We start from the raw sequence: 13,904 nt of genomic DNA, 5'->3' as shown, positions 1-13,904 counted from the left end.
AAACCTCAGTCTGCAAAGACTTCAAACTGCTCCTCCTTTATAAGTGTAAGATCCAACTGCACAATCTTGAGTCTCATTTACTTCTGGGATCTGGCCCTTTTATCCTTTACCTGCACTGGACACCAGCTGCAAGTTGTGACAAGTCAGTAATCATAACAACATAATATGAACCTCAAATCTTCTTCTTTCTAAGCCAACTATGCTAACGAGAGGCTGTGAGGAAGGCGAGAACATCCACCAGACTACATGCCATTGTGGCCCCAATAAAGGAAGCTAGCATGATCCAGGAGTGAGGATGCAGGAAAGGGAGTCAGGAGATATGGGTTCTTTTCTTAGCTTTGCCACCTCCTTGCTCTGTGACATTGGGTTTAACTTCTATCTTTCAGTTTCTCTGGGTGGGTTTCTCTCTGACCCTCGACTAGGCCTGGACTGTGTACATCACTCTGCAGCATATAAGAGCCATAGAAACCCCGTTAGTTGGCTGTGGGAGAATTCCCTCAGTGGAGATATGCTGAATACACTGGCCCATCACAGGCCCTGGTGCCAGGGGGATGACCAGGGACTGGAGTGAGTGATTGCATAGCACCGTGCACATTCTTGGCAATGCTGCCACCCACAGGGAGTCCAGGATAGGCTGTTGTAACCTAGCACAGCTCCCCAGGCTGCCTAAATTATGAAGGCAGCCATTTTGGCTCCTGGATCATTCTGGAATTCCAAGGGTGTAAAGATGTCATAAAGGCACCTTTTCTTCTCCCTTCCCCCAAAGCTGTTTTGTGCTGCATTTCCAAGAGGCATAGCCTAGAATCTCACCCTATGATACCCATCTTTGTAAAGCACTTTGAGAGCTACTGATGAGAGGCACAAAGGATGACTATTTTTTAATAAATTGAAAAAATGTTATATACACAGACTACACTGCATATGGAATACAGTATTTATGGGTAGTCTTTCTACACATCACTTTGAATACTGCAATTCAATACAGTAACTATAGTTCAAACCGTGAAGAGTCCTCCTGCTTCTCAAATGATTTTAACTATAAACAATAGCAAGTCATAAATACTGAGTATAGTAAGAACATGTAATAAAGACTAGCACGTCCACACAGACACGCACTTCTGTATTCTTTTACTATGGTCCCATTTTTAAGGTGTACGTATTTCACACATTTCCTTCCTTCCCACCATTAGCCACTGGAACTCTCAGTCATACTGGTAGCAGGACTGGTTCTTGTTAAACCTTAATAGTTTCTCTTTCCACCTTGTTGAAAGAATTTTGAGGATAAACTGGAGTAAGTATTTGAGACAAAGGGCCCTGGTGATTAAATCGAGACGAGCGGCCACACTTTGCTATGTATCTGCAATTACAAACAGAAGAAAATCTCTTTTAAAAATAATATTTTTCATATTTCTCAGAAACACATTCTTTGCTAACCGTTGTGACCACTGACTTTGGAGAAAATTTATACAATTCACAACAGTTCCACATTATTAGATTCGGCCGGCTCAACAATGGTGGCAGGAAATTCATCAAAGTTGTCTTTGGTGGCACTCTTCGCCGTCCAGCCCAGGCAAAGTGTTCCATTGTATTCTGAGGTGTTATGGTGAAGACAGAGAGCCAGATTCTGACAGCAAGTAGCTAGCAGTAAATCCCTTTGGCATAGGACAACTCCCAGCTACCATAAAGCTGGCATAGGCAGTTCCTACACCAGGGACCCCAATTCCTGGCATACAGGTCATTTAAGGACCTACTCCTGTGATGTAAATTAGAAGAATTTCTCAGTTATTGTAATTCTCATCAGGGCCTGCGTTGGTGCAGAAAAGACTTCAGATTCAAGAAGCTGTAACTTCCTGGTTCCTCCTGATTCTCCTGCACTAAGCCCAGATTCGCTGTGGGACAGAATCTGGCTCATTATGTCTTGTGGTGGGAGAAAAGGCTGAGGACTCAGGTTTTACTGACTGTATGAGTGCCAACTCATTTGCTTTCACTGAGAATACCAAGATTTGTTACTGCTTTCCCATATTTTCCATAGCAGAATTAATTTATGTTACGTTGTATATACCAGGGGTGGCCAGCCTGAGAAGGAGCCAGAATTTACCAATGAACATTGCTAAAGAGCCAGAGTAATATGACAGCAGACCCCCATCTGCTACCCCCCTCCGGCCCCCAGCGCCTCCCGCCCACCGGCAGCCTCGCCAATCAGCGCCTCCCCTTCCCTCCCCATGCCTCCCGCCAGCCGCAATCAGCTGTTTTGCAGTGTGCAGGAGGCTCTGGTGGGGAGGGGGGAGGAGCGAGGGCATGGCATGCTCGGGGGAAGGAGCAGGGGTCTTGGGGGAAAGGGTGGAGTGGTGGCAGGACCTGGGGCAGAACAGGGGGTTGAGCAGTGAGCACCCCACAGCACCTTGGAATGTTAGCATCTGTAGCTCCAGCCTCGGAGTCAGCGCCTATGCAAGGAGCTGCATATTAAGCTTTGAAGAGCCGCATGCGGCTCTGGAGCCACAGGTTGGCCACCCCGGTATATACCTATGGGATACCTACCACACATACACATGAGTGAGTCAAATTCTGCCTTTATTTACACTTGTATAACCTCACAGATTTCAATGGGTGGATTGCATTGGGTGTAAATCAGAGCAGAATGTGGTTCTATGTCTTTTAAATCCTACTTTGCCTCTTGTGCACTTCCCAAAACAAATCTATTCTCCTCTTTTTTAAAGCTCTCTTTCCTGCCCTTACAAAGCGCCACAGGCTCAAAATCTTACAAACAGCATGCTGAAAGGAACCAATCCTTCTCTCCAAAAGCAATCAAATGCTATGTATTATGAGTTTACTACTTATTTAAACAAAATTAGTGGCAACCCTGTGTTGAAAAGATAAGAAGGCTTATACAGTAGAACCTCAGAGTTATGAACACCAGAACTATGAACTGACCAGTCAACCATACACACATCATTTGGAACTAGAAGTACGCAATCAGGCAGTAGCAGAGACCAAAAAACAAACAAACAAATACTGAACAGTGCTAAATGTATACTACTAAAGAAACAAAGGGAAAGTTGTTTTAAAAAGATTTGACAAGGTAAGGAAACTGTTTCTGTTTGTTTCATTTAAATTAAGATGGTTAAAAGCAGAATTTTTCTTCTGCATAGTAAAGTTTCAAAGCTGTGTTAAGTCAATGTTCAGATGTAAACTTTTGAAAGAACAACCATAATGTTTTGTTCAGAATTACGAACATTTCAGAGTTATGAACAACCTCCATTATCGAGGTGTTCATAACTCTGAGGTTCTACTGTAATGATAAGATCATCATATTTCTACCACACTATGTATTCCATGTGGATTTTTACTTGATGAATGGCTATGGACAGATATTTCAAACGTTAAAAGTTGCAAAACAAAAACATTCTACATTCTCTGTAACATTCCCTTGTAAATCAAGTCTCAACAAAATATTTCTAATGCAGTATTCAGCTCCCATATTTCAATTGCACTAAAAGACATTGAAATTATCTATCACCCAACACCACAGTATCTGAGCACCACTCAAATAATAATAATAATAATAAATACTTTATTTATAAAAGAATGATAATCATGTTCAAAGATGAAAGGACAATTTTGTGCTGTTGTATAGCCCATGGGACCCTATTGATTTCAGCAGATTTACGAGAAGCCTAAAGAATTTCACCCCAGATATTGTACATCTCTATTCAAATTAAATGAGGTGCAGAAGTTGTCCAGAATATTGCCTGGTCTGTCCGTAGCTGATAGTTTAATGAACGTTCATGTAAAAAGTATGAAGACTACAGTAATCTCCTATGTTGTCCTTAATTGTCTCTAAGTGGGAATTACAGAACAATGAATATACAGTGCTGACATGTCAAATGAGGTCGCTACAAAGATATCCATCACCGAGAGTCCTACATATCAATAATGTTACAATAAGGGGAGTCCATAAAGACTAAAATGTAGAAACAAAATGAATCATCATCCATGAAAGCAATAAGAGGATGAGATAACCTCCCCACAAAAGGAGAATACGGGTCCATTAAAAAATACACTCCATTTCCTGGTTAGAGTGATCGGACCCAGGAATACCAGAATTCACCTCTTCATCACTGGTCATTAATGGCCCCATCCTGCACCACTGAAATCAGTGGGTCTTTTGCCATTAACTTCAAAAGGTGCAGGATGAAACCGTATGTGCTATTCTCCAATATGTACTGTGCTGACCAATTCTTGAGTACTCATAGGATCTACATTTTTGTTTTTAACACAGCAGTTTCAAATATAAGGCTATATTCTGACATCTTAACTCATAGTGAATAGTATCTCACTCCATGAGTAGTCCCACTAAAAGTAAAATATATCTGTTATTTACTCAAAGGGAAAGGTACTTCTCTGTATGAGTTATGGTAGCAGAATCTAGTTCACAGTGCCTGTTTATACTCTCTCTCTCTCTGTCTTTCTCACACACACTCCCCTTACGAAAGCCCTGTGACGCTGCCTCGTTTCCAGAAAGACCCCATTAGCACAAGACAAGAATTCTTTCATGCATTACAGAAAAAAAAATCCATGCCCTGCCATATGGATTAATTTTTGCAAAATGTCATGACAAATTTTGTCCCTATTTTTAATGAGTAAAGTTCAATTGTAGAACCAGAGAAATGCTTAGTTGCACTGCTTACTGCATTTGCATGATAACCCTGCAGAAAGTCAAAGGAAATAACAGACATATTTTACTTTCTCAGATCGCATTTGCACCTGATTCTTTGCTCTCGAAATTTGGTATTTGTCTGAATGCTGCCAGTGATCTCTGCAAAGGCACATCAGCATCCATGTGTGTGACATTTAAAAGTAACTTGGTCTTACAGCAAGCTGATTGAGTTCAGCTCGATTAGCCTATAAAATCTCAAAGACCTGGTTGTGTATTTTCAATCTTGGTAACCTGCAAACTGCTATTATAGAAGAATGCCTATTTTCCAAGTACAGCCACACAAGAAAAAGGCAGAGGTATCAGGAGAGTGTGCCAGTATGTCGCACTCAGTCATGAACCGCTTCGACAGAGGAATTCTTTAATAGCCAGTCAGCTCCCCAAAGCTTGTACTGGTGGTGCAGAAGTGTATATTGTCTTAAAACTAATCAAAATAAATGAGTGTTTAAAAGATGAATGTCTTAGAAATTAGTGGATGCTTCAATGTCATCGTGAAGTCCTACATCACTATGGGGGAAAAACAGTCCATGATCTAAAGGGGCAATACAAAAGCATATAGGGGAGAAGACAACAAATAATTATTAAATAATTGTCCAGCTGCTTCTGGGGAGGAAAGCAGGATATAGAATCACAGGAGGGACTTTTACAATGAAAATGTTTGGTAAGGCGCTCAGCTACTGCAGTGATGAACCTGGTATAGAAGGGGAACACAGAGTGATGACAATTTGTAACAATTTTCTGTGAGGAAAGCATCCATGTCTTGAGGGCTTCAGACCGCCTCAACAAAATGCAACCTCATATTTGGCATTATTAAATGTAATATAGTCCAAAAAATTCCAGAACAGACAGATCTCTATCAAAACATAATCACAGGGGTCATAATCTAGCCAACATATCCAATGACATAACATGGAAACAATCAATATTTTAGGACTCCTGCTGAACCTCAACATTAATTTTAATGAATTCCTGTGGTAAGCTTAAAAGGAATCGTGAAAACCAGGAATGATCTTAGATTGTCTTGGCAGCCACGTGATTGGATTTGACTCACAATATTTTTCTTTAAACCAAGGAAATGTCATGCTTCAAATTTAATTGTTCTTTAATTAAATAACTATAATTAGGACTTTTCCTCTAATGTATCTGAACAAATTGAGTAATACGCCTTACACTTACTTACCCATGCATTTGTGTAATTATCGATGGGGATGTTGATGGAAGATTAGAATTTGCCGGGTGGGTTGCTGTCCAATGAACCTTGCCAGTGTATCCAGGGATATTTGGAGTGCTAAAGGAAAAAGTTAAAAGGGGGAAGGGCAGGAAAGGACTAAATTAAATGAGTACAGGCTTGAAATAATCAATCACAGACAGTTGTAAAACCACTAGCTTGTGTTTCTATATCCAAGGTGGATAGGTGATAGAGAGTGTAAACGTGTGATATTATATTGCGTGAAAGCACCGGGCCAGATCTCCAACTGGTGTAAATTGTCATAGCTTCTTTGACATCAACGAAGCCGCAATAATTTACACCACCTGAAGATCTGGCCCATAAGCTCAATTTTGATGACTGAGGCCAGTGTTTCTCATCTTGTTTTGAAATGATGGGTTTTATTTGATTGTCTGTACACTACTCATGACCAAGAACAACATTTCATCAAGAGGAAAGAACTAGAACAAGTAGTTCACAAAAGCACGAAGGCCAATATTTCAAACATGGCTTACATTTTAGATGGGATTTAGGTCCCAATTTCAAACATGGCACTTAGGAGACCTTCTTTAGGCAGCTCAGTCTGAAATTTTTGGCCTATGCCAAAATTTCTTGCAACAGAGGTTCCCAAACTTTTTTTGCTCAATGCTCCCTGTGCTTTCGAGATTCATGTCACATGTGCGGCCCCCTCTTTCTAAGAAACAGTATTTCCATGGATGCCTGGGATCTGGGAGCCCAGCCCGCCAGCATCCCTTGTCAGATACATGCTCCAGGTGGGTGATCCCAGCAGGACACAGACAGCTGGGCTTACCCCCTCCTTGTGCCCCTAGTGTCACTGACAGGCTGCAGGCTTTTCTGGCCCTGGCACAATCCCCAGCATGCATGAGCAAGAGCCTGTGCTGGCAGGGAGAAACTACCTCCCAAGTGGACCCATGCACATCAGCTTCTGAAGAGATGAATGAGCTTGATTGAGCCACACCCACTCTATGCACAGGAAGAGACCACTCCCCCCCTCACTCCTTGTACCCTTCCTCTTCCTCGTCCTTCCAGCCTGGCAGGAGCTGGAGTCTCAGTTAGTGAAACATATTCTTATTTTATCAACAATATTTTGAAGAAACAAGAAAAAAATCCATAACTAGTCAGGTCATTCAGTGCCCCACTAACCGCCTTGTGCCCCACCGTCCCCTCCCCCAAGAAGGGGAACCCCCCAGTTTGAAAACCAAAATCCTACAACAATTCTACAGTTTTGCAAATTTCAGGTATGATTTCTGGTATATTATTCTGGGTGATTTTCCTAAAAATAAAAATATACATTGCTCCTGTTCTATTGGATACAAAGCATTGAACCATCAATACATTTTTATCTTATACAAGCAGTTTAAGATGTTAGATGTATATTATTATAAAAATCCAATATAACATCTGAATTTGTACTGTCTTTAATTTAATCTTATTTAGCTACCCATATAAAGAAAAGAAACAAATATGTGCAATGATACAATATGATCCAGGGAATCCATCCTGGATTATGGCCTAATCCATCAAAAATTTAAGCACATGTTTAAGTTGAAGTACATAGGTAGTCTGGTTAGGACTACTCACTTGCTTAAAGATAAGCACTTGCTTAAATGCTTTGCTGGATGGGCAAGAGTGCTCAATATCTGGCAGTGCTCAATACACTGACAGTCAATGATAAAGAGAAAAGGGAAGTTTTCATGTGTGATGCAAAAGGATTGAGGAAAGAGTTCTAGCTATATAGGAGCACAATTGAAAGATCAACTCCTAAATACAACCGCATTTGCACCAATCCCTCAGACAGAGACAAACACCTACAAGATCTCTATCAAGCGTTCTTAAAACTACAATACCCACCTGCTGAAGTGAAGAAACAGATTGACAGAGCCAAAAGAATACCCACTCCAGGGTCACCTACTCCAAGACAGGCCCAACAAAGAAAGTAACAGAACGCCATTAGCCGTCACCTTCAGCCCCCAACTAAAACCTCTCCAGCGCATCGTCAAGGATCTATAACCTATCCTGAAGGACGATCCCTCACTCTCACAGATCTTGGGAGATAGGCCAGTCCTCGCTTACAGACAGCCCCCCAACCTGAAGCAAATACTCACCAGCAACCACACACCACACAACAAAAACACTAACCCAGGAACCTAACCTTGCAACAAAGCCCGTTGCCAGCTCTGTCCACATATCTATTCAAGGGACACCATCATAGGACCTAATCACATCAGATACACCATCAGAGGTTCGTTCACCAGCACATCTACCAATGTGATATATGCCATCACATGCTAGCAATGCCCCTCTGCCGTGTACATTGGCCAAACCGGACAGTCTCTATGCAAAAGAATAAATGGACACAAACCAGACGTCAAGAATTATAACATTCAAAAACCAGTAGGAGAACACTTCACCCTCCCTGGTCACTCAATTACAGACCTAAAAGTCGCAATTCTCCAACAAAAAAACTTCAAAAATAGACTCCAACGAGAAACTGCAGAAACTGGAATTAATTTGCAAACTGGACACCATTAAATTAGGCTTGAATAAAGACTGGGTGTGGATGTGTCATTACACAAAGTAAAAACTATTTCCCCATGCTAATTTTTTCCCCTATTGTTACTCACACCTTCTTGTCAACTGTTGGAAATGGGCCATCCTGATTATCACTACAAAAGTTTTTTTTTCTCCTGCTGATAATAGCCCGCCTTAATTGATTAGTCTAGTTATAAATGGTATGGCAACACCCATTTTTTATATATGTATATATATCTTCCTACTGTATTTTCCACTGCATGCATCCGATGAAGTGGGTTTTAACCCACGAAAGCTTATGCCCAAATAAATTTGTTAGTCTATAACAGGGGTCAGCAACCTTTCAGAAATGGTGTACCGAATCTTCATTTATTCACTCTAATTTAAGGTTTTGCGTGCCAGTAATACATTTTAATGTTTTTAGAAGGTCTCTTTCTATAAGTCTATAATATATAACTAAACTATTGTTGTATGTAAAGTAAATAAGGTTTTTAAAATGTTTAAGAAGCTTCATTTAAAATTAAATTAAAATGCAGAGCCCCCCTGGACCGGTGGTCAGGACCCGGGCAGTGTGAGTGCCACTGAAAATCAGCTCCTGTGCCGCCTTCGTGCCATAGGTTGCCTACCCTGGTCTATAAAGTGCCACAAGTACACCTCGTTCTTTTTGCTGATACAGACTAACATGGCTACCACTCTGAAATAAATGGCAAGAGTTGTTGGGAGGGGAAGGAGAGAAGAGCAGCGGCGGCTCCAGGCACGAGTGCTCCAAGAGAGTGCCTGGGGCGGCAAGCCGTGGGGGGTGTCCTGCCAGTCCCTGCGAGGGCAGCAGTCAGGCAGCCTTCGGCAGCACGCCTGCGGGAGGTCCGCCGGTTCCGCAGATTCAGCGGTAATTTGGCGGCGGGTACGCCGAATCCGCGGGACTGGGGACCTCCCACAGGTATGCTGCCGAATCCGTGAGACCGGGGACCTCCCGCAGGCACGCGGCTGAAGGCAGCCTGCCTGCCATGCTTGGGGCGGCAAAAAAGCTAGAGCCGCCCCTGGAGAAGAGAGAAGCAGGTTGAAAGAGAGCTTGAGGAATAAAAACATGTGAGGTTAGAGAGGGAGCCTGTGCATAGTTTAAAAAATGTCAATTTTGATATGATATAGAATTAGGAGCAACCAACTATTGGCATCAGCAGTTAACTATTTCCTGTTCTGCCAGCTCAAAATAGGTAACCATTGAACTATAGATTTACCCAGACTGCCCATACACAAGCAGACAAGTCTTTCATGACAAGCTGTTTCAGCCTGTGACTCAGCTAAGTACAAGGGACTGTAAAGCTTGCAAATGTCACCCTTTTGTGGGCTCGTGCATTCTGCAAATAACAACAATGCCCATTTAGGAATTGCTTCCAAGGTGCTTTCTGACACCCATGTGCTCCCTAGAAAAATAAATCTTGGAGTGTGAGATAGTACATAGCTATTAATTTTCAGTACAGTGACCAGAAATCCCTTTAAGCTAAATTCAGTGTAGGATGCAAGAATCGACTTATGGGAGAGGTGGTTTATTAAATAATTCTTTGGCTGTGTACCTAGGCAATTTGTTACTCTAATTTCTCATTGGAGTAGAGATAATGTTAGAATGCTGTATCTATAGAGTATGTGATACAGAGATAAAACATGATGGATTTGTTGGAAAATTCATTTGTCACACAAGAGATTCAATCCTCTGGTCTAGCTAAACTCAGCATAGGAACATTGGAGGGGAATGGTGGATTTTATGTCACGCCCACTCAGATCCACTGGCTGATGGAAGGCTGATCTGGTCAACAGTATTACACAGGAGTAGTTTTGAGGGTGTTCTATGTTATATCTAGCTGCCCCTGGCTCTAAGGGGCCTTCCATGAGTTTTTTTTCTTATCCCCTTTGCCATGCTCCGACATATTGGGGCACATTTTCTGAAACAATTAAAATGGTGTGTGTGCAAAACTCTGTCTTTTCGTGGACAAATGGACAATGACCTGGTTATGTGCAGACCAGGGAATTGCACATACACATACCTATTTGCATGTGAAAATATCTAATGTGTGTATTCAAATATAGGTTTTGTAAGTACAATGGGTACATTTGTGCAAACACATGCATTTAGCTATCTCTGATCATTTGGTCCATCAGGACTATTTTTAATCTGACTGTGATTGGAATTTTACTACCCCGATGATGTGATACTTACATTAGAACCTCAAAGTTACGAACACCTCAGGAATGGAGGTTGTTCAGAACTCTGAAATGTTCGTAACTGGTCAAAATGTTATGGTTGCTCTTTCAAAAGTTTACAACTGAACATTGACTTAATGCAGCTTTGAACCTTTACTATGCAGAAGAAAAATGCTGCTTTTAGCCATCTTAATTTACATGAAACAAGCACAGAAACAGTTTCCTTACCGTATCAATTTCTTTTAAACTTTCCCTTTAATTTTAGTAGTTTACATTTAACACAGTGCTATATTGCAGCGGTTCTCAAACATTAGCAACCCGAGGACCACCATTTTGATTTAAAAATTTTCACTGACCCAGAAGCTGGCTTCTAATTTTCCCCGAGGGGGTGCTCAATCCCCGCTCAGCCCCAAGCTCAGCCCCTGCCCCAACTCCACTCCTTCCCCCAAGGCCTCACCCCCGCCCCACCTCTTTCTGCCCCCTCCCCTGAGTGTGCCCTGTCCCCGCACCTCCATCTCCCTCCCAGTGCCTCCTGCATGTCACTGAACAGCTGTTCTGCGGCGTTAAGGAGGCACTGGGAGGGAGGGGGAGGAGTTGATCAGTAGGGCAGGTGGTCCCAGACATGACTCACGGATACCCTGGAGCTGGACATTACTCACAGACCCCCTAGAGTAACCTCCCAGACCCCCAGGGGTCGGCGGACCCCAGTTTGAGAACCGCTGCTATATTGGATATTCTTTTTTTTTTTTTTTGTCTCTGCTGCCTGATTGTGTCCTTCTGGTTCCAAATGAGGTATGGTTAACCGGTCAGTTAGTAACTCTGTGTTCATAACTCTGAGGTTCTACTGTAATAAGATATCATATGAGAATTCCTCATTAGACTCTCAGTTATAGAATGAAACCCTAATGACTTCCATGGAATTGCACCAGTGCGACAGAGAATTTGGGCCATTGCATGAAATCTCTTAATATCTTGCAATATATCATAAAGCTAGTCGAAATTAACTCACATAACAACTGTATAATAGTGTGGACATCTGAGTCTCATTATGCATTGTGAAGCATCTGATTTGTAAAATCTTCTGACCTTTAAAGCTTGCAAAACCACCTAACCTAGCACAGCTAGTTACACAATTTAATTTCTTTCACTAACATATTTTCCTTGGAAAGAAGATAAGAGAAAAGCAACATGAATGTCCAAATGTGACATACAAACAGCAAAATGAGTGCAAGAGACAGTCCCAGATTCAGATTTGTTCTAGATTGTTGTCTGCCTTTTAGAAGTGATTCACACAGTTAACATACTTCATAGCATGCTGAAGGATGTTACACTGAAAGAGGAGGAGGCTGTGTAAAGAGAAGCTAAAAGTACCAGGATACTAAGAAAGCTTATACTACGTTAACCAGCTGCCCTCATGGGAGCCTGAAGAAGGGATGCAGAAATGTGCTGCGGTTATGCATGTGATAAGGTAGAAGAGACTGAGGTTAAAAAAATACCCCTTTGGTTTTTGTTTTTGGATCATGCTGTCTAGTTCTCTTGTGTTTTCTTTGCTGAGATGTTGAACCAGATCATCTCTGCTGAAAAAAACAACTGAGTACCAGGCTACAGCTGGCAACATACAACACTCTTTGTGGTTAGGCTTCTCGTCATCAAGTTATCTTTCTGTCACCATGACGTTTCTCTCATCTTGCTCAGATGCTTCCTTGTTATTACACTAGCAGCCCTCACTCCCCACAAAAACCAAAACAAGCCTCCACCATATTCAACGCATAAGCAATTGAAGTTATACAAGGCCTAAGATTTCAAACAGAAATTGGGTGCATCCACTTGTGGGTGCCCATTTTGAGCCACTTTTAAGGGGCCTGATTATCATAAAGTGCTGGGTAATCGTTCTCTGAAAATCAGAAAGTGGTTTAAGTTGGGCACCTGAAAACTGAGGCACTCAAAATGATTAATCACTTTTGAAAATGTAGGTTTTAGTTCCCTGTGCTTTAGCTTGAGTGGTAAACAGGTTCATGATCATTGTTAACTCTCCCTGCAAAACAAAAACTTCTGCAAAAGAGTAATCTTTCACAGCGAGTACTAAATGATCAATATACACTGCTCTTAAAGCAGGGAAGAGCTCCCACAGCTTCTTACTCCTTCTTTTAGTTACAATGGTGAAAAGCGGATGAAAAACACTACCATAAACGAATGGGATATTTTGATTTAGTAGTGTTTCACACTCACTTTGCTCTAGTGTAAATGATAATGCTGGGCGGGAAACAGTTTTCCTGTGAGAGTTTTCAAGAGTTCAAAATTTTTCCCATCCCAAAATGGAGGGAAAAGTTCTAAATCTCATAAATGTTCACAAACCAATAATCCGAAAAAACCCTGGATTGGGTCAAATATAGTATACACGAACTAAAATCTTGAAACAAAAAATAGTTTTGAACAGAAAAATGTAACTTTTCATTTTGAAAATGTCAAAACAGGACGTTTTGATAATTTTGAACCCAATACTTTTTTGAATTGGGAGATTCATCAAAACGAACCCTTTCCCGTGACAGTTTCAGTTTTGACAAATTGTCATTTTCTGATGAAAAAGATGTTACTCGGAAAATTTCTTACCAGTTCTAGTAAATGAATACACAAAGTGCAAGACGTTGCAAGACCCTATGTCTATCTAATTATGGTCTATGACGTTTCTGTTATGACTTGAAGATGGTTCAGGGACACATGAAAACAATGAGCAAGAGGCTGATCTCAACCCATGTGTAGAGTTGGAGTAACACAACTAAGATCATGTGTGAGATCATAAACTGGCTCAGTGTGCTTGGGGCACTGACAGTAAGGGTGCTGATAAACTCGGAGGAACAGCTACAAAGAAAGGGAATATAAATTATGGGAGGTGAATGGTTTGAGTGCAGGACTTGGAACTCCTGGGGCTTTGTCCTTTAGACACTGCATATACAGAGCTCCCACTGCAAATAAGAGCTTGCAGGAGTGGGTCTTCTAAGAGCTAATTCTGCCTCTGACACCAACATCATCTGTGGCCTTGCGTGAGTCACTTACACTTATTTTCCAGATATGAAAATTGAGGAAATGAAGTTAACTCTTACTGGACAGAAGTGTTAAGGAGATTTATTAGTTAACACTTGAAAAGTGCTGCTAAGTAGAAAGTATTAAATGTTAGTTAAACAGCGTGTGGGTGTGAGTGAGTGAGTGAATGCATGTAGCACTGCCCTCTACCGA

At 41.5% G+C, this 13,904-nt stretch overlaps 1 protein-coding gene across 1 annotated transcript in view; it reads right to left on the bottom strand.

The window, feature by feature from the left end:
- Positions 1 to 1,233: 1,233 nt before the first annotated feature.
- The window catches only part of LOC113407014 (spermatogenesis-associated protein 48-like), a 41,775-nt gene continuing 29,104 nt past the window's right edge, over positions 1,234 to 13,904 (bottom strand). The window contains exons 8-9 of the mRNA XM_026654072.1: positions 5,895 to 6,002; positions 1,234 to 1,357 (exon numbers count right to left, since the gene is read on the bottom strand). Coding sequence (XP_026509857.1) covers positions 1,234 to 1,357; positions 5,895 to 6,002 — 232 coding nt within the window. The remainder of the gene's footprint in view (positions 1,358 to 5,894; positions 6,003 to 13,904) is intronic.

This window comes from Terrapene carolina, unplaced genomic scaffold (assembly GCF_002925995.2).
Source record: "Terrapene carolina triunguis isolate 2854851 unplaced genomic scaffold, T_m_triunguis-2.0 Scaffold180, whole genome shotgun sequence".
NCBI lineage: Eukaryota > Metazoa > Chordata > Testudines > Emydidae > Terrapene > Terrapene triunguis.
Note: the sequence above shows the minus strand (reverse complement) of the source record. Positions and strands in the feature narration are given on the sequence as shown.